Genomic DNA, 24,960 nt, shown 5'->3' on the forward strand with positions numbered 1-24,960 from the left:
TCTTATCCATACAGCAATTGTGAGTGCACTGCCAACCACCAAAACATAGACGCACTGAGGTTTCACAATTGCTTGCTTCTCTCTTATCCCCTTCAGATCGGATTATGTCTAGCCGTTCTCTTATCGACCCAAACAGGCTCCTGTAATGCTCCGCAGATCTACACGGGTCTGTGCTTGCTCCGATCGTTCTCCAGAGCGTAAGGGCCCGGCCTTTACACACCTCTACTTTCTTATTGGGTAAAAGAAAGGAGGCTCGACCTTGATACTGATGCCGGACTGGCCCACGAACTTCAACTGCTACAGACCTGTTTATCAAGTGCCGGACGCTGTAATCCTGTGTAACCCTGGGATATTTCTGGCCTTACGCGTTGCCCTAGGGGGCACATCTACCCCACAACGGGCATACTCCTTCCTCTTGGCTTGTCTTCATCCCGGGTCACCACGCTGCTCCTCGCACACTGCAGCGCCGCAAAACACCTGTGCACCCCACCGGCTGCCTGTTACTGCAGCCTGGGTCTCCGCTTTGTATAAGGTAAGTAGCAAGTCCGGGTATTAGTAATTAAAAAATCCTTAGCAGCGTAGTGAAATTGTGGCTCTGACCACGAGCCGAAAATAAGGTCAGTGGAGAGTTTTTTCCTGCCGGGGCCCGATAGAATCTGCCCTGCTCCCTAGGGTGCTTGACCGCACCAACAGCGGGAGATTGGCCACTGGGAAGAGATGGATAAGGCTGTCTGTGCACCGTGCTCAGGACACCACGCCAGGTTCAGCGTGCTACAACACACAGCACCTCCCACCGGAAGACTCTCACCTTCATATGTGCTTCTATCCAGGTTGATGATACCAAGATACCTTTGGACCATACTTGCAGTTACTGTTTCAGAAGGAATTAATTACCCCACTGTTGGGAGATTTTTCTCACATTAAGATCACCTTCTCGTGAAATAAGCATCTGGTACCCAGTGGAGACAGACAATATACCATTTCCAGCCAAAGTAAGCCAATCCTCTATCCTGCCCCAGTCCCATCTCCAGTCGTGCTCCATCACTATCTTTGATATGTAATGTCTGATTTGTAAATATGCAAAAAAATCTTTATTTGAAAGATCAAATTCTTGACTCAAAGCATTAAATGTTTTCACTGTTTGATTTTCTGTATCTATTAACACATCCGACTGGGTCCCATGTTGAAATTTTGGATTTCCTAGGATAACTTGATATTTAAAAATATTGGGTTGGATTGATAACATTACAAGAATCTTTCGCCAGGCTAAAATAGGCATATACACAGATTTTTTTATATATATATATATATATATATATATATATATATATATATATATATATTTAGGTACTATAGCGGATTCACAGTGTATCAAAGCTACCGGGGAGAGTGGGTACGTTTATATATTCGTACAAGCGCCAAACCTCCCAATTTTCTCGGTAGGCAGAGCTTTTTTAAAGAGATTTGTGGCTTTTTTTTTTTCTTATGCCAAATAAATCCACGGATTGCAGTATTTAAATCTTTCAAATCCCTTCATCTCAGAAAAACTGGGTTTTTTTGCATCACATACAATATATTTTGGAAGAACCATTTTAAATAAAGCTATGCTCCCCGATATAGAAAGAGGAAAACTTTGCCAATTTCTCATGGACTCTAACTTTATCAACAGGGAGAATATTAAGATTGTACCAATTTTATGGGTGAAGATATGTAAATACCCAAATATTTGAAACAGTTGCCACTTTAAAAGGGAATTTCTTAATATATTCTCTATTCCTCTTGATCCAGAAAATTTTGAGGTGTTAATTTTGTAACCAGAAAAGGACCCAAACTGCTCGATAGTGTTTAATATTCTTGGAATATTTATTTTAGTATTCGACACATATAAAAGAATATCATCTGCATATAGAGCTATTTTAAGTTCTGTATGCCCTACTTTAATGCCCTCCTGATATTGCCTAATCATAATAGCCAAGGGTTCAATTATAATATTAAAGAGAAAAGGAGACGAAAGACATCCTTGTCGTGTACCTCTGCTAAGCTGTATATCTGGTGATAAATTGCTATTCACAACTAATTTTGTAGTAACATTGCTATACATATTTTGAATAAATCTGACAATTTTCTTTGAATCCAAATTTATATAAAGAAAAAATGAAATGGTCATAGTGAATGTCAAATGCTTTTTCTGCATCTACTGCAATAATCGCTAAATCTTGTAAATTTATTTTCCCCTTTTCAGCGATTCTTTCTGATGCATTATAATAATCAATAGTTAAAAAATTCTCTTATCTTGGCTGCAGAGTTTCTCTTATGCATGAACCCTGCCTGGCTTGGATGGATAATATTTGGTAAGAGTTTGCAGATGACTGGCAAGAATGGAAGTATTTTCTAATCAGAATTAAGGAGTGCTATGGGTCTATAAAATTCTTTTTTTTAAGGATCCTTTCCTGGCTTCAAGATCAGCGTAGTTACTGACGCTGAGAAATTCAATGGGATAGCATTATCCCCAGAATAATAAAAGTTAAAAAGATTTTCTAGGTATAGTGTAATATCTTGACTTAAAATTTTATAAAACTCAATGGGGATTGCATCCGGGCCTGGTGCCTTATCTAGGTGTAAGTTCTTAATAGCTTTTTTAATTTCAAATTCTGAGATAGAGGAGTTAAAATTCGCACTTTCATCAGAGGTCAAAGTAGGATTTTGAATCTTTTCCCAAAATATTTCTCTGTGATATATTTGATTCTTGTCAGGCATATAAATTATCATATGTGGAGAAAACTTGCATCACTTCGTCCGGTGATGTTACCAGTTTTTTCCCATTTTGTATCCTATAAATTACTGGGGATTTATTGATATTTTTAACTAATGATGCAAATAACTTCCCGGTTTTGTTCCTGTACTTATGAAACTTGGCTTGGTACCTAATTTAAGATTGCGTTGTTTTATGTAATAAGAAAGTATCTTTCTTTTTTGGCTCTATTGTAAGTCTCCCAATTTTTCATAGATCTGTCTGCCAGATAGCGATTATACGATTTGGTTAAGAATTTTAGAACTTCCTGTTCTTTCTTCAAATATCTTTTCCGCTCTATTGATGTATATGCTATAATTTCTCCTCTCAAAACCGCCTTCACTGTTTCCCAGAAAATCACCGGTTTGGTTATATAATCACCATTGTATTGTACAAATTCATTGAATTTCTTTTTAAGGAAATCCTTAAATTTATTATCCGTATAAAGATACCTGGGGGGAAAAAACGTTTAGATGCTGGAGCGCGGCTAGAGATGACAATCTGCAAAGATATTGGTGCGTGGTCTGATAAAGAGATCGGGTATATATCTTTTTTAACCTGGAGTTTGGCTGTTTTATCATCCACCAAAAACAGCTCAATCCTGGATAATGATTTATGAGCTTTGGATAGGCATGTAAATTCTCTAACATCAGCATTTTGAGTCCTCCTTATATCTGTAACTGCCAAATTTGAGATAATCTTTTTGAACAACTTTGATTCTAAGGCATCTTTTTGTCTTAACTAAAGGGGATATTTTCCTAAGCTTATCCAATGGATATTGGGGGGCCATATTGAAATCCCCTCCGATAATAAGGTAGCCCTCCGTACATTGCAAAATCTTTGTTTGAACCATATCTGAGCTAATTTATATTAGGTGCGTATACATTAATGATCGTATAGATGCAATTAATTATTTTTAACTTTAGCAGAAGATACCTGCCCTCAGGATCTGCATATATTTGGAGTATCTGGTGATTGATCTTCTTTCCTATTAGGATTGCCACTACTCTCTTTCTTTCTATTCTTACCTGAAGCGGCCACTACTTCTCCAACCCAGGACGACTTAAATTTGAGTGTTTCAAATAAATTTAAATGAGTTTTTTGTATAAGAGCTATATCGCTTTTTAATTTCTTGAGGTGTGTGAGAACTGCTTTCCGTTTGATTGGGGAAGTAACACCCCCTATATTCCAAGATACTATGTTTAGATTATTGTGCTCAGCCATGTTCCAAACAAAACAAGCAGAAGAGGGAAAAAAAGGGGGAACCCTTCCCTCCCAATACCCCCTCCCCCTCTCATCATAAAATCCAGTCTTAAGCTTCTTTTCCACTTCTCATTTATATATATCCGGGGGGAAACCCCCCCCCCCCTTTTATTAAGTAACCACCAATCCCGAAAGTGCATATAGTACATCAGAAGAAAAGATAAGACGAGAGCCATTCTTATAGCTATGCAATTTGTGTTACTCCCTTTTCTGACATAAATTTCTCAGCCTCTTTAAGGTTGTCAAAGAAACTCGTTTGGCCATTAATTGTAATTCTTAATCTAGCTGGGTATACTATTGTAGCTTGAATTCCTAAGTTAATGAGTTTTGTGCATAGCGGCGACATTTCCCTTCTCCTCATGGAAGTTTTGGAAGAGAGACATCTTCACCCCTCCTAATAGGACTGGTTGAGATTTCCGATAGTATTGCAGCAAGGTTACTTTATCTTGGAAATTAAGGAGTTTAGCTATAACCGGTCTTGGTCGCTGTTCCCTACTGGTATTAGCAATTTGTCCCCCTACTCTATGAATCGGTTCCACCACAATAATGGAGTATGAGGCAGGGATGCCCAGGAGATTAACTAGAGTTGTTGAAATAAATTCTATCAGGTTTTCATTTGCTTTATTCTCTGGAAGTCCAATTATCCTAATGTTATTTCTGCGTGACCTATTCTGAAGGTCTTCTGTTTTGTATTGCATTTTTTGAAGAGTAAGACTATTAGTTTCAAGTTTAGTTTGTAACACATTACTTCCAGATCAGATATCCTCAGCTCAGCCTCTTGAAGCCTTTTAGAAAATTGTTTGACTTCTGTAGTTAATATTAAAATATCTTGCTTAATTTCTGATCTGAGGGCATCCAACTTAGGTGTTAAGGCATTCGTTATGTTCTCAACCAGAGCCTGCATATCCGTATATTCATTAATTCTTGAAGAGGCTGTACTTACAGGATGGATCTCAACCGCAGTTTCTAAAGCGTTTTTTTTATTTTTCCTCTCTAGATTTACCGGCAATTGCTGGAGGGTTGTGTTTGTGGTATTTTTGTCAATTAATAAATTTATCCATATAATGTGCGTGAGAAAAAAATAAAAAAAATCAAGTAAACACGTGAAGATTAAGTGTGGGGGAAAAAAAAGGGAGAATTTCTACAAAAAGTGGTTTGTCTTCAATCTAGTGCGTCTAAGACCAGCTATGCCAGAAAGAAAGAGGAAAAGAAAGGAGAAGAGAGAAAAGGAAATATCCATCCAAGTAAAGAATCGGATATAGGATTTTTAAAACACTTTTGTATGTCAAACCAATATAAAAAAACTTTTTAACCCTGAGCGCCTGCTAGTTATAACAGACTTAAATGCTGCCAGCTTATAAAATATTCCTTATATTATTGTCCAGCTGTATAATTTACCCAGCAATCTAACCTATACATTATGTTAGCTGTAGCATAACATAGAAATAAATGTTTATACAGAATTCTATTATATATTCAACCTTCCTAATATTTGCAAAGTATTAACTATGCCTTAGCTTATAAATAAAATGTTGGCTATAGCTTAATTATGTATCTCTTTAGACTCTTATGAGAATATGCTTTAACCTTATATTTAGCTAAAAAAACAATCCCCTTTTCTTCTACAAGATACGTCAAGTCCACAGATTCATCCTTACTTGTGGGATATTATCCTCCTGCTAACAGGAAGTGGCAAAGAGCACCACAGCAAAGCTGTATATATAGCTCCTCCCTTCCCTCCACCCCCAGTCATTCTCTTTGCCTATGCTAGTATTTGGAAGGGTAAAGTGAAAGAGGTGTTAAAATGATAGTTTTTAGTTTCTTCAATCAAAAAGTCTTATTTTAAAATGGTACCGGTGAGTACTATTTTTCTCAGGCAGGATATAGAAGAAGATTTCTGCCTTAAGGTTGATGATCTTAGCAAATGTCACTAATATCCATGTTGGTTCCCAAAGAGTTGCTGAGGAGTACAAGAGGAATCTTCAGTGTGGGGAACGTTTTCATGCTACAGGCAGCATTGAGGTATGTGCAGTCATTTATTTCTGAAGAGACTATGGTATATCAGAATTGGCTGACATAGTTCCCAGGTTGGGAAGGGGTAGGCAGTAGACCTATATATCAGGGTGGTACTAAAATCCTGTGTAAATTATCGTTGTTATAAATGCAGCAACGAAGATTTAGGGCTAATTGCAGCAGCATGGTTAAGACACCGAGGCAGCCTAACGTTTTTTTTATTATATAAAAGTTTTTATGGCTGGTTATGTTGCGTTGTGCTGGGGGTTCACATAGCTATATTTTTAATGTTTTAAGTATATAACCCACATGGCTGGTTAAACCACTTTCCATGCGGTTGTTGAGGCTGTTAGCACATCGCTCATGATGGGCGGGGCCTAATATTCACGCTTCAAATGCGCAGTTAGTTTCTGGAGAGAAAGCAGCAGCCATCAGCTCCGGTTGGGCCCAGACGTAGGGGTTTTTTTCCGGAGCGATATCGGATCGTTTGTCAATTCCCTGATGGCAGGTAGGCATTTTTGTAATATTTTTGTCCTTAACGTTTTTGCCTTCATTTAACCTGTACTAGAGGTTTAATTTGCCCTTTTTACTTGTGGTGCAATATCCGACTGCAATATAGGATATATGCAATTTAAATTGAGCAGTTTAATAACTTACTAAGCAAATTTGGAAAAAAAAGTGTGCACTTTTTTATTTCTTAAAGGCGCAGTACCCGTTTTTGCTGAAGTTGTTTTCATCAACATAATAAAGTGTTTAACGACTTGTGTGGTTATTACTAGCCTGTTCAACATGTCTGACATTGAAGAAAGTCAGTGTTCTATGTGTTTAGCAGCCATTGCGGAACCCCCTTTTACATTGTGTCCTTCTTGTACTGAAAGGGCCTTACACTGTAAAGAACATATTTTAGGTAATGAAAGTGTGTCTAAGGATGATTCTCAGTCTGAAGAGAATCGGGATATGCCATCCAATTCTCCCCAAGTGTCACAACCTTTAATGCTAGAAAAATTTAAGATATGGCGTAAATATCTTTAGTGGTTTGAATCCAAGGGCTACTTATGGAGTAGGGTTAGGATTCCTAGAATTTTGTCCTTTCTCCAAGAAGGATTGGAGAAGGGATTGTCAGCTAGTTCCTTAAAGGGACTAATCTCTGCTTTGTCTATTTTACTACACAAGCGTCTGGCGGATGTTACAGACGTTCAGTCTTTTTGTCAGGCTTTAATCAGAATCAAGCCTGTGTTTAAACCTATTGCTCCGCCATGGAGTTTGAATTTAGTTCTCAATGTTCTTCAAGGGGTTCTGTTTGAACCCATGCATTCCATAGATATTAAGCTGTTATCTTGGAAAGTTTTGTTTTTGGTTGCTATCTCTTCTGCTCGAAGAGTTTCTGAGCTTTCTGCATTACAATGTGATTCACCTTATCTTATATTCCATTCTGATAAGGTGGTTTTGCGTACTAAACCTGGATTCCTTCCTAAGGTTGTTTCAAATAAGAATATTAATCAGGAAATTGTTGTTCCTTCCTTGTGTCCTAATCCTTCTTCAAAGAAGGAACGTCTGTTACACAACTTGGACGTGGTTCGTGCCTTGAAGTTTTACTTACAAGCGACCAAGGATTTCCGTCAAACATCTTTCTCTATTTATTGTTTATTCAGGAAAGCGTAGGGGTCAAAAAGCTACGGCTACTTCTCTTTTTTGGCTGAAAAGCATCATCCGCCTAGCATACGAGACTGCTGGACAGCAGCCTCCTGAAAAAATTACGGCTCATTCTTCTAGAGCTGTGGCTTCCACATGGGCTTTTAAAAACGATGCTTCTGTTGAACAGATTTGTAAGGCTGCGACTTGGTCCTCCCTTCATACTTTTTCCAAATTTGATACTTTTACTTCTTCTGAGGCTATTTTTGGGAGAAAGGTTCTTCAAGCAGTGGTGCCTTCTGTTTAGTCATCTGTCTTGTCCCTCACGTTCATCCGTGTCCTGTTGCTTTGGTATTGTATCCCACAAGTTAGGATGAATCCGTGGACTCGTCGTATCTTCTAGAAGAAAAGGAAATTTATGCTTACCTGATTGATTTCTTCTACGATACGAGTCCACGGCCCGCCCAGTTCTTTTTAAGATTTATTTTATTTTTCAAAACTTGTCACCTCTGCACCTTTTAGCTTTTCCTTTCTCTTCCTATACCTTCGGTCGAATGACTGGAGGTGGAGGGAAGGGAGGAGCTATATATACAGCTCTGCTGTGGTGCTCTTTGCCGCTTCCTGTTAGCATGGTTAGAAATATTTACAATAAACATAGCACAATTTAACAAGCACAATAAGAATTTTCCTTTTCTTTTGTATGATGATGATAGTTCATAGGGCTCCATAACGTGTGGGATATAATTCCCAGCGTTAGGAGGAGACAAAGAACCCACACAAGCTTTAATTCCTCCCACCAGTTTTGTTCTTGGCGTCTCAGGATTAGGTTGAGAATAGGTGTTCCAGCTACTTGCTTATGGATTAATGTTAGCTCTGACCAATGTGAGACCCTTTATCCTTGGCACATATCATGAAGAAAGAAGAGATTTCAAGCACTCTAAGTGATACAGGGACATAGGAATACCCTGTAATGTGCACAGTATCTCCCTATGGGTTATCAGCCATAGCTACCTTCAGTCGTGTCAACATGTCCCTTAGCCTCCCCCTGTGAGATAATAGTATTTCCTCTAAAATCCTCTGCTGTACTTGATACTGCTGCAGTTTGCTGCCTGGAAAGCCAGTGGAGTGGTGGTACTTCAGGTAAGTCACCACAGCACAGACACAGGCTATAAGAAAGGTACTTTAATCACAGGTACAGCATAGCCATGCAACTTGGCCTACTCTCCTTCTGAAATGCCGTACCTCAATTAGGAGCAAATACCTATAACACTGACACCCTTTTTTACCCATTGGCAACCCTGGAGAGTCAACAAAAAACATTCATAACTTATGGGAAATATTTCACCTGGCCACCAGGAGGCAAACACCCCAATCAAAGCATTAAATATCCTTCCCACTTCCCCTACCCTCACAGTAGTTATTTGCCTAGTTTCATGGAGGTTGGCTGTGAGGTGCTCTGGTGAAGATTTTTTTTTTATTGTCCTCAATGGATTGTTTCCTGCAAAAGAGGGCAGGGGAGTTGTAGAAAGCCATGTAATTCTCTTAGTAGAGTTTTGGTGTGTTAGCTTCTGAACGTCGCAGGGAAGTTCCCATGCCTCCTACCAGCTTGCTTGAGCTATCCTCCCTTTATAGGCAAACTGTTTTAGTTCCACTGATTTTCCTTTGTTTCAGGTCCCAGTCTGGCTGAAGATGAAGCTACTGGTAACTGGGTAAGTCTGGCCTCTCCTTTCTCCCCCTATAAGGACTAGTTCTCTGCATACAGGGGCAGTGGACATTATAAGGAAAAGCAAAAATAGTTCAGCACAAGTGTCAAATATGTGCTTTCTGCAGGGTTCACACGCTAAACCCTCAAGTATGTACAAAGTCCAGAGAGCAGCCGCACCATATAAACATTTCGAACCACACAGGTTCTTAATCATGCATATACAAGTGCCTACAAAGCTCACTCTTATATCCTAGCAAACAACTTCACCCCCGTGACATCAGGATAGCACAGGTGGGTTACTAATAGGTATTGCAATAATCATTAGTTACATCAGTAACAGCATTTTCTATAATAGATAAATCATTAGGTTACGCATTAAATTTATGAAAACTTAGTTACTATATAAAAAAAAACTACATCAATACATATGCAAATGGATCTACACGAAGAACTACAAAAATACAGAAAGATCCAAATCTTTATTCATTCCTTGAGGCATCCTGGTCTCTAGGTGATAGATCCAGAATGCCTCTTCTTTAATTTTTTTAACCCTGTCACCCCCTCGCCTATCAACTGGTACATGCTCAATGATCTGATATCTAAGTTGCCTCACTGTGTGCCCAGCCTCCTTAAAATAACATGCAATGTGTAATTTTTCGTAGGCAGTTCTAATATTTGACTTATGTTCCGTGATCCTATCACTGACTCGTTTAGTCGTTTCATCTACATAAAATCTAGCACACAGGCATTTTAAAATATAAATTACATAGTTTGTGTTACATGTAAAAAAAAGCTATTGATCATACATTTTCTCTTGTAAGGTGTATCCAGTCCACGGATTCATCCATTACTTGTGGGATATTCTCCTTCCCAAAAGGAAGTTGCAAAGAGGACACCCACAGCAGAGCTGTCTATATAGCTCCTCCCCTAACCCCCACCTCCAGTCATTCTCTTTGCAACTCTCGACAAGATAGGAAGTATAAAGAGATATGTGGTGATTTAGTGTAGTTTTGCCTTCAATCAAGAGTTTATTTTTAAACGGTACCAGCGTCGTACTGTTTTACTCTCAGGCAGAAATTAGAAGAAGAGTTCTGCCTGGAGGTTGATGATCTTAGCGGTTTGTAACTAAGGTCCATTGCTGTTCTCACACATAACTGAAGAGTATGGGATAACTTCAGTTGGGGGAACGTTCTGCAGATTACCTGCTTTGAGGTATGTTCAGTACTTTTATTTCTAGAGAAAGGATAAGTTCTAGAAAATGCTGACAGAGCCTTGTGTATATTGAGGTAAGCTAGATGCAGTGATTTTGCAACCACTGGGATCATGCTTACAAAGTGGGGTAATGCTCATGTTTATTCTCATATTAATTAGTGACAAAACGTTTACCTGTTTGCATAAATGGGACGTTTTTTTCTCTTAGGGTGATAAGTCTTTTTTTTTGGGGCCTAGTTACCACATGGCATAGTTGGATACTCCCAGGAGTATTTCCTTAAGGCCCCTCTGACATAGAGTACATGGTGGGAGGGGCCTATTTTCGCTCTCTAGTTGCGCAGTTCCTTTCAGACTGAGACATCCAGCTTCCCTAGAGGAGTCCTCTGGCGTTTTTTAAATCTGGTTTGGGGGCTAAGGGGTTAATCATCCATTTGCAAGTGGGTGCAATATTGCTTTAGTCCCTTACACTGTAAAAATGTCGTAGTCTTTACTACATTTTAACACTGTTTTGCCGTTTAAGTGTTAGTTTTTTTTCTCTTAAAGGCACAGTACCGTTTTTGTTTAATTGCTGTTTCACATTTATTAAAGTGTTTTACAAGCTTGCTGGTGTCATTACTAGTCTGTTAAACATGTCTGAAATAGAGGAAACTCCTTGTTCAATATGTTTAGAAGCCATTGTGGAACCCCCTCTTAGAATGTGTACCAAATGTACTGAAGTTTCTATAAATTATAAAGACCATATTATGGCTTTTAAAGATTTATCACCAGAGAATTCTCAGACTGAAAAAAGGGAGGTTATGCCATCTAGCTCTCCCTATGTGTCAGAACCTATAACTCCCGCCCAAGTGACACCAAGTACATCTAGCGCGTCTAATTCTTTTACCTTACAGGACATGGCGGCAGTTAGGACTTCTACCCTCACAGAGGTATTGTCCAAACTGCCAGGGTTACAAGGAAAGCGAGACAGCTCTGGGGCTAGAACAAATACAGAGCTTTCTGACACTTTTTAATAGCTGTGTCCCATATACCCTCACTAGGCTCCGAAGCCGGTGCAAGGGAGTTGCTATCTGAGGGTGACATTTCAGATTCAGGGAAGGCTTTACTTCAGTCAGATTCTGAAATGACAGCGTTTAAATTTTTAAACTTGAACACCTCCGCTTATTGCTTAGGGAGGTTTTAGCGACTCTGGATGACTGTGACCCCATTGTGGTTCCAGAGAAATTGTGTAAAATGGACAAATACTTTGCAGTGCCTGTTTACACTGATGTTTTTCCAGTCCCCAAGAGGTTTTTGGAAATTATTACTAAGGAATGGGATAGACCAGGTGTGCCGTTCTCTCCCCCTCCTGCTTTTACAAAGATGTTTCCCATAGATGTCGCCATACGGGACTCGTGGCAGACGGTCCCTAAGGTGGAGAGAGCTGTTTCTACCCTAGCTAAGCGTACAACTATCCCTGTCGAGGACAGTTGTGCTTTCCTAGATCCTGTGGATAAAAAATTGGAGGGTCTCCTTAAGAATTTTATTAATCAAGGTTTTATTCTCCAGCCTCTTGCATGCATTGCTCCAGTTACTGCTGCAGCGGCTTTTTGGTTCAAGTCTCTCGAGGAGGCTCTACAGGTGGAGACCCCGTTAGACGATATCTTAGACAGGATTAAAGCTCTTAAGTTAGCTAATTCCTTTATTTCTGATGCCGTTTTTCATTTAACCAAGCTAACGGCTAAGAATTCAGGTTTTGCCATTCTGGCGCGTAGGGCGTTATGGCTTAAGTCCTGGTCAGCAGACGTTACTTCAAAGTCTAAGCTTCTTAACATCCCCTTCAAAGGACAGACCCTATTCGGGCCTGGCCTGAAGGAGATCATCTCTGACATTACCGGAGGAAAAGGTCACGCCCTTCCTCAGGTCCAATAAATTAAGGACCAAACAGAATAATTTTCGTTCCTTTCGAAACTTCAAGGGTGGCGCAGCTTCTGCTTCCTCTAATGCAAAGTAAGAGGGAAATTTCGCCCAGTCCAGACCAGTCTGGAGACCTAACCAGACTTGGAACAAAGGGAAGCAGGCCAAAAAGCCAGCATGAAGGGGTATCCCCGATCCGGGACCATATCTAGTCGGGGGCAGACTTTCTCTCTTCGCCCAGGCTTGGGCAAGAGATGTCCAGGATCCCTGGGCCCTAGAGATTGTTTCCCAGGGATACCTTCTGGAATTCAAAGGTTCATCTCTCACAACTTTCTGCAAACCAGATAAAGAGAGAGGCATTCTTACGTTGCGTTCAAGACCTACTGGTTTTGGGAGTGATCCACCCAGTTCCAAGAGAGGAACAGGGGCAGGGTTTCTATTCAAACCTGTTTATAGTTCCCAAAAAAGAGGGAACTTTCAGACCAATCTTGGATCTCAAGATCCTAAACAAATTTCTCAGGGTCCCATCCTTCAAGATGGAGACAATCCGAACCATCCTCCCTATGATCCAGGAGGGTCAATATATGACTACCGTGGACTTAAAGGATGCTTATCTCCACATTCCGATTCACAGAGAGCATCATCAGTTCCTCAGGTTTGCCTTCCTAGACAGGCATTGCCAGTTTGTGGCTCTTCCCTTCGGGTTAGCCACGACGCCAAGAGTCTTTACGAAGGTTCTAGGGTCCCTTCTGGCGGTTCTAAGGCCGAGGGGCATAGCGGTGGCTCCTTACCTAGACGACATTCTGATCCAGGCGTCGACTTTTCAAATCGCCAAGTCCCATACAGACATTGTTCTGGCCTTTCTGAGGTCTCACGGGTGGAAAGTGAACAGAGAAAAGAGTTCTCTCTCTCTCCTCTCACAAGAGTTTCCTTCCTAGGAACTCTGATAGATTCAGTAGAAATGAAAATTTTTCTGACAGTGGTCAGGATATCAAAGCTTCTAACTTCCTGCCGTGTTCTTCATTCCACTTCTCGGCCGTCAGTGGCTCAGTGTATGGAAATGATCGTCCTAATGGTAGCGGCAATGGACATAGTTCCGTTTGCCCGCCTACATCTCAGACCACTGCAACTTTGCATGCTCAATCAGTGGAATGGGGACTAAACAGATTTGTCTCCTCTTTTAAGTCTGGATCAAGAGACCAGGGATTCTCTTCTCTAGTGGTTATCTCGGGTCTATCTGTCCAGGGGAATGAGTTTCCGCAATCCAGAGTGGACTATAGTGACAGATGCCAGCCTTCCGGGCTGGGGCGCAGTCTGGAACTCCCTGAAGGCTCAGGGTTCGTGGACTCAGGAGGAAGCCCTCCTTCCGATAAACATTCTGGAACTCAGAGCGATATCCAATGCTCTTCAGGCTTGGCCTCAGCTAGCTGCGGTCAGATTCATCAGATTTCAGTCGGACAATATCACGACTGTAGCCTATATCAACCATCGGGGGGAACAAGGAGTCCCATGGCAATGATGGAGGTTTCCAAGATAATTCTTGCCATCTCTCAGCTATCCATATCCCAGGAGTAGAGAACTGGGAGGCAGACTTTTCATCCTGGGGAGTGGGAACTCCATCCGGAGGTATTTGCCCAGCTGATTCAACTATGGGGCAAACCGGAACTGGATTTGATGGCGTCTCGTCAGAACGCCAAGCTTCCTTGTTACGGGTCCAGGTCAAGGGATCCCTAGGCAGCACTGATAGATGCTCTAGCAGTGCCCTGGTCCTTCAGCCTGGCTTATGTGTTTCCACCATTTCCTCTCCTCCCTCGTATGATTGCCAAGATCAAGCAGGAGAGAGCTTCGGTGATTTTGATAGCACCTGCGTGGCCACGCAGGACTTGGTATGCAGATCTGGTGAACATGTCATCCTTTCCACCATGGACTCTGCCGCTGAGGCAGGACCTTCTACTCCAAGGTCCTTTCAAACAAATCTAATTTCTCTGCGTCTGACTGCTTGGAGATTGAACGCTTGATTTTATCAAAACGTGGTTTCTCCGAGTCGGTCATTGATACCTTGATTCAGGCTCGAAAGCCTGTCACCAGGAAAATCTATCATAAGATATGGTGTAAATATCTTCATTGATGTGAATCCAAGGGTTACTCATGGAGTAAGGTCAGGATTCCTAGGATTTTATCTTTTCTCCAAGAGGGATTGGAAAAGGGATTATCGGCTAGCTCCTTAAAGGGACAGATCTCTGCTCTGTCTATTCTTTTGCACAAGCGTCTGGCAGATGTTCCAGACGTTCAGGCGTTTTGTCAGGCTTTAGTTAGAATCAAGCCTGTGTTTAAACCTGTTGCTCTGCCATGGAGTTTAAATTTAGTTCTTAAAGTTCTTCAAGGGGTTCTGTTTGTAGTAGCTATCTCTTCGGCTCGAAGAGTTTCAGAGTTATCTGCCTTACAGTGTGATTCCCCTTATCTGATCTTCCATGCAGTTAAGGTAGTTTTGCGTACCAAACTTGGGTTTCTTCCTAAAGTAGTATCTAATAAGAATATCAATCAGGAAATTGTTGTTCCGTCACTGTGTCCTAATCCTTCTTCAAAGAAGGAACGTCTGTTACACAATCTTGACGTGGTTCGAGCTTTAAAGTTTTATTTACAAGCTACTAAGGATTTTCGTCAAACATCGGCATTGTTTGTTGTCTACTCTGGGAGGAGGAGAGGCCAAATGTCTTCGGCAACTTCTTTCTTTTTGGCTGAGAAGCATAATCCGCTTGGCTTATGAGACTGCTGGCCAGCAGCCTCCTGAAATATTATGGCTCATTCTACTAGAGCGGTAGCTTCCACTTGGGCTTTTAAACATGAGGCCTCTGTTGAACAGATTTGTAAGGCAGCGACTTGGTCTTCGCTTCATACTTTTTCTAAATTCTACAAATTTGATACTTTCTCTTGTTAAGTGTATCCAGTCCACGGATCATCCATTACTTATGGGATATATTCTCCTTCCCAACAGGAAGTTGCAAGAGTCCACCCACAGCAAAGCTGCTATATAGCTCCTCCCCTAACTGCCATATCCAGTCATTCTCTTGCAAGCCTCAACATAGATAGGTCGTGAGAGTCTGTGGTGTTTTATACTTAGTTTATTCTTCAATCAAAAGTTTGTTATTTTTAAATGGCACCGGAGTGTGCTGTTTATCTCAGGCAGTATTTGGAAGAAGAATCTGCCTGCGTTTTTCTATGATCTTAGCAGACGTAACTAAGATCCATTTGCTGTTCTCACACATTCTGAGGAGTGAGGTACTTCAGAGGGGGAATGGCGTGCAGGTTTTCCTGCGAATAAGGTATGTGCAGTAAAATATTTTTCTAAGGAATGGAATTGACTGAGAAAATACTGCTGATACCGAAGTAATGTAAGTACAGCCTTAAATGCAGTGAAAGCGACTGGATCAGGCTTATTAATAGACATACATACTCTTATAAGAATGTGTTTTAAAACGTTTGCTGGCATGTTTAATCGTTTTTTAACATATGTTTGGTGATAAAACCTATTGGGGCCTAATTTTTCCACATGGCTGGCTTAAATTTTGCATAGAAACAGTTAACTGAGGTTTCTCCCTGTTGTAATATGAGTGGGAGGGGCCTAATTTAGCGCTTTTTTGCGCAGTTAAAATTACAAAATGAATCATCAGATTACCTCAGCAGTCCCATGAATACTACAGGACTTCTCTAAAGGGCTAAAAAGACTTCCAAAATCGTTTATAGGGAAGGTAATCCACAGCTCAGCTGTGGCAGTTTTGTTGTGTCTGTTAAAAAAACATCTGTCGTTTTTTTTATCTGTTTTTTGCATTAAGGGGTTAATCATCCATTTGCAAGTGGGTGCAATGCTCTAACTTATTACATGTACTGTAAAAATTTCGTTTGATTTACTGCCTTTTTTTCACTGTTTTTTCAAATTTTGACAAAATTTGTTTCTCTTAAAGGCACAGTAACGTTTGTTATATTTGCTTGTTAACTTGATTTAAAGTGTTTTCCAAGCTTACTAGTCTCATTATTAGTCTGTTCTAACATGTCTGACATAGAGGAAGCTCTGTGTTCATTATGTTTAAAAGCCATGGTGGAACCCCATTTTAGAATGTGTACCAGATGTACTGATTTCATGTTAAACAATAAAGATAATTTTTTTGTTTTTTAAAAACATTATCACCAGAGGATTCTGTCGAGGGGGAAGTTATGCCGACTAACTCTCCCCACGTGTCAGACCCTTTGACTCCCGCTTTAGGGACTCACGCTCAAATGGTGCCAAGTACATTAAGGGCACCCATAGCGTTTATTTTACCAGGGTATTCTGTCGAGGGGCAAGTTATGCCGACTAACTCTCCCCACGTGTCAGACCCTTCGACTCCCGCTCCAGGGACTCACGCTCAAATGGCACCAAGTACATCAAGGGCGCCTCTAGCGTTTATTTTACAAGACATGGCAAAGGTGGTGAATAATACTCTGGCAGCAGTATTAGTCAGACTACCTGAAATTAAAGGAAAGCAAGATAGTTCTGGGGGTAGATACAGAGCATACAGACGCTTTAAGAACCATGTCTGATACTACCTCACAATATGCTTAGTCTGTGGGTGATATTTTTGACTCGGGGAAGATGATTTAACCTGATTCTGATATTTCTACATTTAAAATTTATGCTTGAGAACCTCCACTTGTTGCTCAGGGAGGCTTTGGCTGCTCTGAATGAATGTGTACAATCGCAGTGCCAGAGAAATTGTGTAGACTGGATAAATATGCAGTGCCGGTGTGTACTGTTGTTTTTCCAATACCTAAAGAGGTTTACTAAAATTTTTAATAAGGAATGGGATAGACCAGGTGTGCCGTTCTCTTCCCCTCCTATTTTTTAGAAGAATGTTTTCTAATAGTTGCCACCACACAGGACTTATGGCAGACAGTTCCTACGGTGGAGAGAAGAGTTTCTACTCTAGCTAAGCGTATCACTACCTCTGGCGAGGACAGTTGTGCTTTTTTAGATCCAATGGATAAAAAATGTTTATTCAACAAGGTTTTATCCTGCAGCCCCTTGCATGCATTGCTCCTGTCACTGCTGCTGCGGCGTTCTGGTTTGAGCCTCTTGATGAGGCTTTACAGGTAGCGACTCCATTGGATGAATATATTTGACAAGCTTAGAGCACTTAAGCTAGCCAATTCCTTTGTTTCTGATGCCTTTGTTCATTTGACTAGACTAACGGCTAAGAATTCTGTTTTTTACTATACTGGCGCGCAGAGCGCTATGGCTTATATCATGGTCAGCTGTCGTGACTTTAATAAATAAGCTACTTAACTTCCCTTCAAGGGGCAGACCCTATTCGGGCCTGGTTTGAAGGAGATTATTGCTTATATCACTGGAGGAAAAAGGTCATGCCCTTCCCCAGGACAGGTCCAGATCGAGGGCCAAAAAGGTCTAATTTTCGTGCCTTTAGAAACTTCAAGGCAGGTGTGGCATCCACTTCCTCTAAGGCAAAACAAGAGGGAACTTTTGCTCAGTCCAAGACGGTCTGGAGACAACCGGACCTGGAACAAAGATAAGCAGGCCAAGGAGCCTGCTGCTGCCTCTAAGACAGCATGAAGGAACGGACCCCTATCCTGTAACGGATCCTATAGGAGGCAGACTTTCATTCTTCGCCCAGGCGTGGGCAAGAGATGCCCAGGATCCCTAGGCATTGGAATTTTTATCCCAGAGATATCTTCTGGATTTCAAAGATTCCCCCCCAAAAAAAGGGGAGATTCGCCTTTCACAATTATCTGCAAACCAGATAAAGGAGGCATTCTTACATTGTGTACGAGACCCATCCAGTTCCAAGAGAGGAACAGGGACAGAGTTTTACTCAAATCTGTTTGTGGTTCCCAAGGAGAGGGGAACCTTCAGACCTATTTTGGATCTAAAGATCTTAAACAAATTCCTCAGAATTCCGTCATTTAAGATGGAAACTATTCGTACCATCTTAACTATGATCCAGGAGAGTCAATAGAGGACTACAATGGATTTGAAGGATGCTTATCCTCACATTATGATGCATAAAGATCACCATCGTTTTTCAGGTTTGCCTTTCTAGACAGGCATTACCAGTTTGTAGCTCTTTCCTTTGGGATATCTACAGCCCCAAGAATCTTTATGGAGGTTCTGGGGTCGCTTTGGCGGTCCTTAGGCCGCGGGGCATAGAAGTGGCCCCTTATTTAGACGACATCCTGATACAGGCATCAAACATCCAAATTGCCAAGTCTCATACGGACGTAGTACTGGCATTTCTGAGATCACATGGGTGGAAAGCGAACAAGGAAAGAGTTCTCTATCCCCAATCTCAAGGGTTTCCCTCCTAGGGACTCTGATAGATTCTGTAGAAATGAAAATTTACCTGACTGAGTCCAGGTTGTCAAAGTTTCTAAATTTCTGCTGTGTTCTTCATTCCATCCGCGCCCTTCGGTGGCTCAGTACATGAATGAAATCGGCTTAATGGTAGCGGCAAGGGACATAGTACCGTTTGCACGCCTACATTTCAGACCGCTGCAACTATGCATGCTCAGTCAGAGGAACGGGGATTACACAGATTTGTCCCCCTGTTAAATCTGGACCAAGAGACCAGAGATTCTCTTCTCTGGTGACTATCGAGTCCATCTGTCCAAGGGTATGACCTTCCGCAGGTCAGATGGACAATTGTTACAATAGATGCCAGCCTTTTAGGTTGGGATACAGTCTGGACTTAGGAGGAGACCCTCCTTCTAATAAATATTCTGGAACTGGGAGCAATATTCCATGCTCTTCAGACTTGGCCTCAGTTAGAAACTCTGAGGTACATCATATTCAGTCGGACAATATACACGACTGTGGCTTACATCAACCATCAAGGGGGAACAGAAGTTCCCTAGCGATGTTAGAAGTCTTAAAATAATTCACTGGACAGAGACTCACTCTTGTCTATCAGCTGTCCATATCCCAGGTGTTGAGAACTGGGAGGTGGATTTTCTAAAGTCGTTAGACTTTTCTTCCGGGGGAGTGGGAATTTCCTCCGGAGGTCAAGATCAAGCAGGAGAGGGCTTTGGTGTTTTTGACAGCGCCTGCGTGGCCACGCAGGACCTGGTTGCAGATCTGGTGGACATGTCATCCTTTCCATCACGGTCTCTGCTTCTGAGACAGGTCCCTCTACCTCAGGGTCCTTTCAACCATCTAAATATAATCAATCTGAGATGGACTGCCTGGAGACTGAACGCTTGATGTTATCAAAGCATGGCTTCTCCGAGTCAGTCATTGATACCTTAATACAGACATGAAAGCCTGTCTCTAGGAAAATTGAACATAGATATGGTGTAAATATCTGATTGTTATGAATCCAAGGGTTACTCATGGAGTAAAGTCTGGATTCCCAGGATATTATCTTTTCTCCAAGATGTTTTTGATAAAAGGGTTGTCAGCTAATTCCTTAAAAGGGACAGATTTCTACTCTGTCTATTTTTTTGCACAAGCGTCTGGCAGGTATTCTAGACGTTCAGGCATTTGGTCAGGCTTTGGTTAGATCCAAGCCTGTGTTTAAAACTGTTGCTCCGCCATGGAGCTTAAACCTTGTTCTTAAGGTTCTTCAAGAAGTTCCGTTTGAACCTTTTTTGTTCCATAGATATCAATCTTTATCTCGGAAAGTTCCTTTTTGGTAGCTATTTCCTCGACTCGTAGAGTCTCCGAGTTATCTGTGTTACAATGTGATTCTCCTTATCTGGTCCTTCGTACGGGTAAGGTAGTCCTGCGTACCAACCTGGGTTTTTACCTAAGGTGGTATCTAACAAGAATATCACTCAAGAGATAGTTGTTCCATGCTTGTATCCTAATCCTTCCTCAAAGAAGGAACGTCTATTACACAATATTGGACGTGGTTTGTGCTTAAAAGTTTTACTTACAAGCTACTTCAGTTTTCATCAAACGTTCACCTTGTTTGTTGTCTATTCTGGACAGAGGAGAGGTCAAAAGACTTCAGCAACCTCTCTGTCTTTTTGGTTAAAAAGCATAATTCATTTAGCTTATGAGACTGCTGGACATCAGCCTCCTGAAGGGATTACAGCTCATTCTACTAGAGCTGTGGTTTTCACTTGGGCCTTTTTTAAATGTGGCTTCTGTTGAACAGATTTACAAGACTGAGTCTTGGTCTGCGCTTCATACTTTTTCAAATTTAACAAATTTGATACCTTGCTTCTTCGGAGGCTATTTTTGGGAGAAAGGGTTTTTTACAGGCAGTGGTAACTTCCGTTTAAGTACCTGCATTGTCCCTCCCATCAACCGTGTACTTTAGCTTTGGTATTGGTATCCCATAAGTAATGGATGATCCGTGGACTGGATACACTTAACAAGAGAAAACATAATTTATGCTTACCTGATAAATTTATTTCTCTTGTAGTGTATCCAGTCCATGGCCCGCCCTGTCACTTTAAGGCAGGTAATTTTTTCATCTAAACTACAGTCACCACTACACCCTATGGTTTTTCCTTTCTCTGCATGTTTTCGGTCGAATGACTGGATATGGCAGTTAGGGGAGGAGCTATATAGCAGCTTTGCTGTGGGTGGACTCTTGCAACTTCCTGTTGGGAAGGAGAATATATCCCATAAGTAATGGATGATCCGTGGACTGGATACACTGCAAGAGAAATAAATTTATCAGGTAAGCATAAATTATGTTTTTGCTTCCTCGGAGGCTATTTTTGGGAGAAAGGTCTTGCAGGCAGTCCGTTTAAGTTCCTGCCTTGTCCCTCCCTTCATCCGTGTCCTAAAGCTTTGGTATTGGTATCCCACAAGTAATGGATGAACCTGTGGACTGGATACACCTTACAAGAGAAAACAAAATTTATGCTTACCTGGTGTATCCATTCCACGGCCCGCCGTGTCACTTTAAGGCAGGTGTTTTTATTTTTAAAACTACAGTCACCACTGCACCCTATAGTTTCTCCTTTTTCTTACTGGTCTTCGGTCGAATGACTAGAGGTGGGGGTTAGGGGAGGAGCTATATAGACAGCTCTGCTGTCGGTGTCCTCTTTGCAACTTCCTGTTGGGAAGGAGAATATCCCACAAGTAATGGATGAACCCGTGGACTGGATACACCACAAGAGAGAGAAATTTTCAGGTAAGCATAAATTTTGTTTTTTGCCTGTTTGGGGATGACAAAAGTTAGAGCCTTTGATAAGATTATTACAATTGCTACAACCCCAAGCAGGGAAAGCAACCATTCTTATTGGGGCCTATAAGTGTGTGCTTTATTTCTTTGTTCCCAAATCAGATCTAATTAGTTGGTCTCTAATATTACTCAGCGTCTTAAAAGCAGTCATAGGGGGATTTTTAAATTCCACTATCTCTGGATAACTGTACTTTAAGATATTTCAATTTCTCCAACATAGGTGTGTCCGGTCCACGGCGTCATCCTTACTTGTGGGATATTCTCTTCCCCAACAGGAAATGGCAAAGAGCCCAGCAAAGCTGGTCACATGATCCCTCCTAGGCTCCGCCTACCCCAGTCATTCTCTTTGCCGTTGTACAGGCAACATCTCCACGGAGATGGCTTAGAGTTTTTTAGTGTTTAACTGTAGTTTTTCATTATTCAATCAAGAGTTTGTTATTTTCAAATAGTGCTGGTACGTACTATTTACTCAGAAACAGAAAAGAGATGAAGAATTCTGTTTGTATGAGGAAAATGATTTTAGCAACCGTAACTAAAATCCATGGCTGTTCCACACAGGACTGTTGAGAGCAATTAACTTCAGTTGGGGGAACAGTTTGCAGTCTCTTGCTGCTTGAGGTATGACACATTCTAACAAGACGATGTAATGCTGGAAGCTGTCATTTTCCCTATGGGATCCGGTAAGCCATGTTTATTACGATTGTAAATAAGGGCTTCACAAGGGCTTATTTAAACTGTAGACTTTTTCTGGGCTAAATCGATTGATTATTAACACATATTTAGCCTTGAGGAATCATTTTATCTGGGTATTTTGATATAATAATATCGGCAGGCACTGTTTTAGACACCTTATTCTTTAGGGGCTTTCCCCAAGCATAGGCAGAGTCTCATTTTCGCGCCGGTGTTGCGCACTTGTTTTTGAGAGGCATGGCATGCAGTCGCATGTGAGAGGAGCTCTGATACTTAGAAAAGACTTCTGAAGGCGTCATTTGGTATCGTATTCCCCTTTGGGTTTGGTTGGGTCTCAGCAAAGCAGATACCAGGGACTGTAAAGGGGTTTAAAGCTTAAAACGGCTCCGGTTCCGTTATTTTAAGGGTTAAAGCTTCCAAAATTGGTGTGCAATATTTTCAAGGCTTTAAGACGCTGTGGTGAAAATTTGGTGAATTTTGAACAATTCCTTCATGTTTTTTCGCAATTGCAGTAATAAAGTGTGTTCAGTTTAAAATTTAAAGTGACAGTAACGGTTTTATTTTAAAACGTTTTTTGTACTTTCTGATCAAGTTTATGCCTGTTTAACATGTCTGAACTACCAGATAGACTGTGTTCTGAATGTGGGGAAGCCAGAATTCCTATTCATTTAAATAAATGTGATTTATGTGATAATGACAATGATGCCCAAGATGATTCCTCAAGTGAGGGGAGTAAGCATGGTACTGCATCATTCCCTCCTTCGTCTACACGAGTCTTGCCCACTCAGGAGGCCCCTAGTACATCTAGCGCGCCAATACTCCTTACTATGCAACAATTAACGGCTGTAATGGATAATTCTGTCAAAAACATTTTAGCCAAAATGAACCCTTGTCAGCGTAAGCGTGGCTGCTCTGTTTTAGTTACTGAAGAGCATGACGACGCTGATATTAATATCTCTGAAGGGCCCCTAACCCAATCTGAGGGGGCCAGGGAGGTTTTGTCTGAGGGAGAAATTACTGATTTAGGGAACATTTCTCAGCAGGCTGAATCTGATGTGATTACATTTAAATTTAAATTGGAACATCTCCGCATTTTGCTTAAGGAGGTATTATCCACTCTGGATGATTGTGAAAATTTAGTCATCCCAGAGAAACTATGTAAAATGGACAAGTTCCTACAGGTGCCGGGGCTCCCAGAAGCTTTTCCTATACCCAAGCGGGTGGCGGACATTGTTAATAAAGAATGGGAAAGGCCCGGTATTCCTTTCGTCCCTCCCCCCATATTTAAAAAATTGTTTCCTATGGTCGACCCCAGAAAGGACTTATGGCAGTCAGTCCCCAAGGTCGAGGGAGCGGTTTCTACTTTAAACAAACGCACCACTATTCCAATAGAGGATAGTTGTGCTTTCAAAGATCCTATGGATAAAAAATTAGAAGGTTTGCTTAAAAAGATGTTTGTTCAGCAGGGTTACCTTCTACAACCCATTTCTTGCATTGTCCCTGTCACTACTGCCGCATATTTCTGGTTTGATGAACTGCTTAAGGTGCTCGATAGTGACTCTCCTCCTTATGAGGAGATTATGGACAGAATCAATGCTCTCAAATTGGCTAATTCTTTCACTCTAGACGCCTCTTTGCAATTGGCTAAGTTAGCGGCTAAGAACTCTGGGTTTGCTATTGTGGCGCGCAGAGCGCTTTGGTTGAAATCTTGGTCGGCTGATGCGTCTTCCAAGAACAAGCTACTAAACATTCCTTTCAAGGGGAAAACGTTGTTTGGTCCTGACTTGAAAGAGATTATCTCTGATATCACTGGGGGTAAGGGCCACGCCCTTCCTCAGGATCGGCCTTTCAAGGCAAAAAATAGACCTAATTTTCGTCCCTTTCGTAAAAACGGACCAGCCCAAGGTGCTACGTCCTCTAAGCAAGAGGGTAATACTTCTCAGGCCAAGCCAGCTTGGAGACCAATGCAAGGCTGGAACAAGGGAAAGCAGGCCAAGAAACCTGCCACTGCTACCAAGACAGCATGAAATATTGGCCCCCGATCCGGGACCGGATCTGGTGGGGGGCAGACTCTCTCTCTTCGCTCAGGCTTGGGCAAGAGATGTTCTGGATCCTTGGGCGCTAGAAATAGTCTCCCAGGGTTATCTTCTGGAATTCAAGGGACTTCCCCCAAGGGGGAGGTTCCACAGGTCGCAGTTGTCTTCAGACCACATAAAAAGACAGGCGTTCTTACATTGTGTAGAAGACCTGTTAAAAATGGGAGTGATTCATCCTGTTCCATTAAGAGAACAAGGGATGGGGTTCTACTCCAATCTGTTCATAGTTCCCAAAAAAGAGGGAACGTTCAGACCAATCCTAGATCTCAAGATCTTAAACAAATTTCTCAAGGTCCCATCGTTCAAGATGGAAACCATTCGAACTATCCTTCCTTCCATCCAGGAAGGTCAATTCATGACCACGGTGGATTTAAAGGATGCGTATCTACATATTCCTATCCACAAGGAACATCATCGGTTCCTAAGGTTTGCATTCCTGGACAAACATTACCAGTTCGTGGCGCTTCCTTTCGGATT

At 41.4% G+C, this 24,960-nt stretch overlaps 1 protein-coding gene across 1 annotated transcript in view; it reads left to right on the forward strand.

Annotated features, from left to right (window-relative positions):
* Positions 1–268: 268 nt before the first annotated feature.
* Positions 269–24,960, forward strand: part of MED26 (mediator complex subunit 26) — a 48,266-nt gene continuing 23,574 nt past the window's right edge. The window contains exons 1-3 of the mRNA XM_053700045.1: positions 269–532; positions 8,801–8,891; positions 9,371–9,408. Coding sequence (XP_053556020.1) covers positions 269–532; positions 8,801–8,891; positions 9,371–9,408 — 393 coding nt within the window. The remainder of the gene's footprint in view (positions 533–8,800; positions 8,892–9,370; positions 9,409–24,960) is intronic.

The sequence above is a fragment of the Bombina bombina genome, chromosome 2 (genome assembly GCF_027579735.1).
Source record: "Bombina bombina isolate aBomBom1 chromosome 2, aBomBom1.pri, whole genome shotgun sequence".
Lineage (NCBI taxonomy): Eukaryota > Metazoa > Chordata > Amphibia > Anura > Bombinatoridae > Bombina > Bombina bombina.